Source organism: Leucoraja erinacea, unplaced genomic scaffold, assembly GCF_028641065.1.
Source record: "Leucoraja erinacea ecotype New England unplaced genomic scaffold, Leri_hhj_1 Leri_1027S, whole genome shotgun sequence".
Classification (NCBI taxonomy): Eukaryota; Metazoa; Chordata; class Chondrichthyes; order Rajiformes; family Rajidae; genus Leucoraja; species Leucoraja erinaceus.
The window spans coordinates 27,501-31,478 of NW_026575261.1; the positions used below are offsets into that span (position 1 = coordinate 27,501).

The following is a 3,978-nucleotide window of genomic DNA, read 5'->3' on the forward strand; positions in this document are numbered from 1 at the left end:
GTAGCCCTGGGCAATCGGATGGGACCCAGCTATGCCGGTCACTTTGCTGGGTACAACCCATAAACCCCGTTCATTGCGTGAACTGTAAGGAGGATGCTATGAGCATGCAGGGTGACTCAAACAGGTTGGGTGAGTGGGCAGATGCACGGCAGATGCAGCTTAATGTGGATAAATGTGAGGTTATGCACTTTGGTAGCAAAAACGGGAAGGCGGATTAGTATCTAAATGGTATCAAGTTGGGAAAAGGAGAAGAACAACGGGGACTGGGGTTCCTTGTTCATCAATCAATGAAAGGAAGGCATGCAGGTACAGCTGACTGTGAAGAAAGCGAATGGCATGGTAGCCTTCATAGAAATTGTTGTTGAGTATAGGAGCAAAGAGGTCCTGCTGCATTTTCATATGGCCCCAGTGAGACAACACCTGGAGTATCGTGTGCAGTTTTGGTCCCCTAATTGGAGGAAGGACATTCTTGCTATTGAGGTAGTGCAACGTAGGTTTACAAGGTTAATTCCCGGAATGACGGTATCGTCATATTCTGAGAGAATGGTACGGCTGAGCTTGTATGAATTTAGAAGGACTTTCGTAGAAACACTTTTTCACACGGAGTTGTGAGTCTGTTGAATTCTCTGCATCATAGTCGGTGAAGGCCGGTTCTCTCGAAACTTTCAACAGAGAGTTAGATAAGGGTCTTGAAGATAACGGACACACGAGATATGGGGAGAAGGCAGGAACGGGGTACTGGTTGTGGATGATCAGCCTTCATCACATTGAGTGGCTGTGCTGGCTCGAATGGACGTATGACCTACTCCTGCACCTTTTGTGTATTGTCTACGAAGCAAATGGCATATTCACAAGAGAAGCTGAGTACAGCAGAAAAGAAGCCCTCCTGCAGAGGCCCTAGCGAGACCACACCTGGAGTATTGTGTGCAGTTTTCGTCTCCAATTTGATGAAGGACATTCCTGCTAATAATGGATTGCAGCGGAGATTCACTGTGTTAATTCCCGGGATGGTGGGACTGTAATATGTTGACAGAACGCAGCGGATGGGCTTGAATACCCTGGAATTTAGATAAATGAGGGGAGCAGGGGGTCTTGTTGAAATATAAATTAATATTAAGGGTTTGGCACGCTAGAGGCGAAGAACATGTTCTCGATGTTGGGAGAGTCCAGAACCAGCGGCCACAGTTTAAGAATAAGGTATAAGCATTTAGAACGGGGATGAGGAAAAACCTTGCATACAGATAATTGTAAGACTGTGGAATTATATGCCTCAGAGGGCGGTGGAGGCTGGTTCTCTGGATAGTTTCGAGAGAGAGCTAGACAGAGCTTTTCAAGATAGCGGAGTTGGGGAGAAGGAAGGAACAGGGTACTGATTGTGGATGATCAGGCATCATCTCATTGAATGGCGGAGCTGGCTCGAAGGGCCGAATGGCCACTCCTGCACCTGTTGTCTATTGGCTAGTTAATTGCTTGCAATCTTGGTCTCCCCCATTACGGAACAGTGTGGTGGCTCTCGAGACGGTGCAGAGGAGGTTCACCTAGAATGATGCCCGCATTTGAGGACGTTAATTCTATGAAGAGATTGTTGAAGGTGCAGAGGAGGGAGTGATTGGAGAGGGCGCAGAGGCGGATCGTCATAATTATGTCTGAATTAAAAGATGTTAACTATAGGGGCAGGTTACGGAGAGTGCAGCGGCGGTTTACCAGAATGCTGTCTAATTTTAAGCGCGTTAGCTACTACGAGATGTTGGAGTGGGTAAATTGGTGTCACACCAGAATGTTGCCTGAATTGGAGGGTTTCCGCTACATGTGGGCGTAGGGGTGGATGAACTTGAGTTGGGTTTTTTTCTGGAGCTCAGAAGCTGAGATAGACCTGATGGAAGTATATAACATTATGAGTGGTGCATATATGGTAGACAGCCAGAACCGTCTTCCCCTAGAGTGGAAAAAGCAGAGACTGGAAGGCAAAGCTTGACGGTGAGAGGGTCATCATTTTTCGAACATGCTCGGGTCAATTATTTTTTTTACATAGTGGGTGCTGTGAGCGTAGAACGCGCTGCCGCCGGTGGTGGTGGCGTCAGATACTATAGTGCCGTTTAAAATCTTTTCCGTACGTGTTTCGATATGCAGGGAATGGAGGGATATGATCCATGTCCAGGAAGGAGAGACCAGTTTAACTCGGCGTCTTGTCAGGAAGGGACATTGTGACCCGGTGGCACTTTTCCTTTGCTTTACTCTTTTGGTGTTCTGTGTGGGGTTTTTGCTCATGCTCTATTCCTCTCTGAGTCGCTGTGTACCTTCTTTAGCTGCGCAAAAATATCGCGCCTCATCTCTGTCGCTCACGCTGCGGATCTGGAGATTGAATCTCTTGTTTCCCGCTTCCGCGCTGATTAAGAACCCGCTCTGAAATCCCTTTTCGTACTGAGGTTCCTGGCTACTATAGACGTTCCCAATCAGCGCCAATCCGGCTCCCTCAGTCTGACGGTACCACATCATGTAGTCACGGACCGTTCCCGTCTGTACACAACTCATCTCCCCGGATTCGCCCTCCCTAACGCTGAGGGAGTTGGGCGACTGTTGGATCTCATCCGCCCGGCATGAACCTAGAGATCGAGGAATGCAAGAGAGACAAATCAATCTGTCTTACTCTCTCTCTCCTTACATTTGTATATATGTGTATCGATGTCTGTATTTATGTGTTTCGCTCTCTATGTACACATTCATCTATCTTGTATCAACCTGTATATCTCGCGATCTGTACCTCACTAATTAACTAATTAAATGTGTTCTACCTAAGATAGACACAAAGTGCTGGAGAAACACAGCGGGCCAGTTGGCATCTATGGAGAAAAAGGATGAGTGGCGTTCGGAGTCGGATTCTTCCTTTTTTCCCCACAAACCTAATATTAAAAGTTGTATCATCCCGCCAGGAGCTCCAGGGAACATTTCCAATTGACCCGCGACTATCGGCGCGGGATCGAAGCAGCGCTTAATCGGGATAATGTTAGCATCAGAGATGACACGTACCGAGAGCCAGCGAGAACACGACGAAGAGGAACAAATTGTCAGCCATCTCATGAAACTGCGCGGCACCGCCGTCTACTGCGGGCGGATACTGTGGCGGCAGAGCAGAGATGAGCGAATGTCAAGCGAGAAGAGCTGCCGCGGGAGGCGTGTGGCTGACTCAGTCCCCGCCCTCTTCCTGCAATGCAATTGGAGAATGGTCAACAGTCGTCGGAGGAACGAACACGGGGCAAAAATCATAGAGTTGTACAGCGCGAAAATGGACTCTCCCGCCCATATTGCCCAGGCCGGCCAAGATACATGGATGGAGAGAGATGGATGGATTGAGGTTGATAGACAGATAGATGTATAGAGATAGATACAGATCCCTCTAGGATTCCTAAGTAATATTTTTAATTGACCGGCGACGACCTCGCGAAAACTTTTTCTTCTACTCCTCCCACTTCCTCCAAATGCAAGGCGTAGCCCTGGGCAATCGGATGGGACCCAGCTATGCCTGTCACTTTGCTGGGTGCAACCCATAAACCCCGTTCATTGCGTGAACTGTAAGGAGGATGCTATGGGCATGCAGGGTGACTTGGACAGGTTGGGTGAGTGGGCAGATGCACGGCAGATGCAGTCTAATGTAGATAAATGTGAGGTTATGCACTTTGGTAGCAAAAACGGGAAGGCGGATTAGTATCTAAATGGTATCAAGTTGGGAAAAGGAGAAGAACAACGGGGACTGGGGTTCCTTGTTCATCAATCAATGAAAGGAAGGCATGCAGGTACAGCTGACTGTGAAGAAAGCGAATGGCATGGTAGCCTTCATAGAAATTGTTGTTGAATATAGGAGCAAAGAGGTCCTGCTGCATTTTCATATGGCCCCAGTGAGACAACACCTGGAGTATTGTGTGCAGTTTTGGTCCTCTATTTGGAGGAAGGACATTCTTGCTATTGGGGCAGTGCAACGTA

General features: G+C 48.0%; 1 gene segment (V, D, J or C); it reads right to left on the reverse strand.

Annotated features, from left to right (window-relative positions):
* Positions 1–2,134: 2,134 nt before the first annotated feature.
* LOC129715127 (T cell receptor alpha variable 13-1-like) lies at positions 2,135–3,743 on the reverse strand. The segment is given in 2 exon segments: positions 2,135–2,603; positions 3,028–3,743. Coding segments are annotated over 2 exon segments (378 nt in total).
* Between the last annotated feature and the right edge of the window lie 235 nt (positions 3,744–3,978).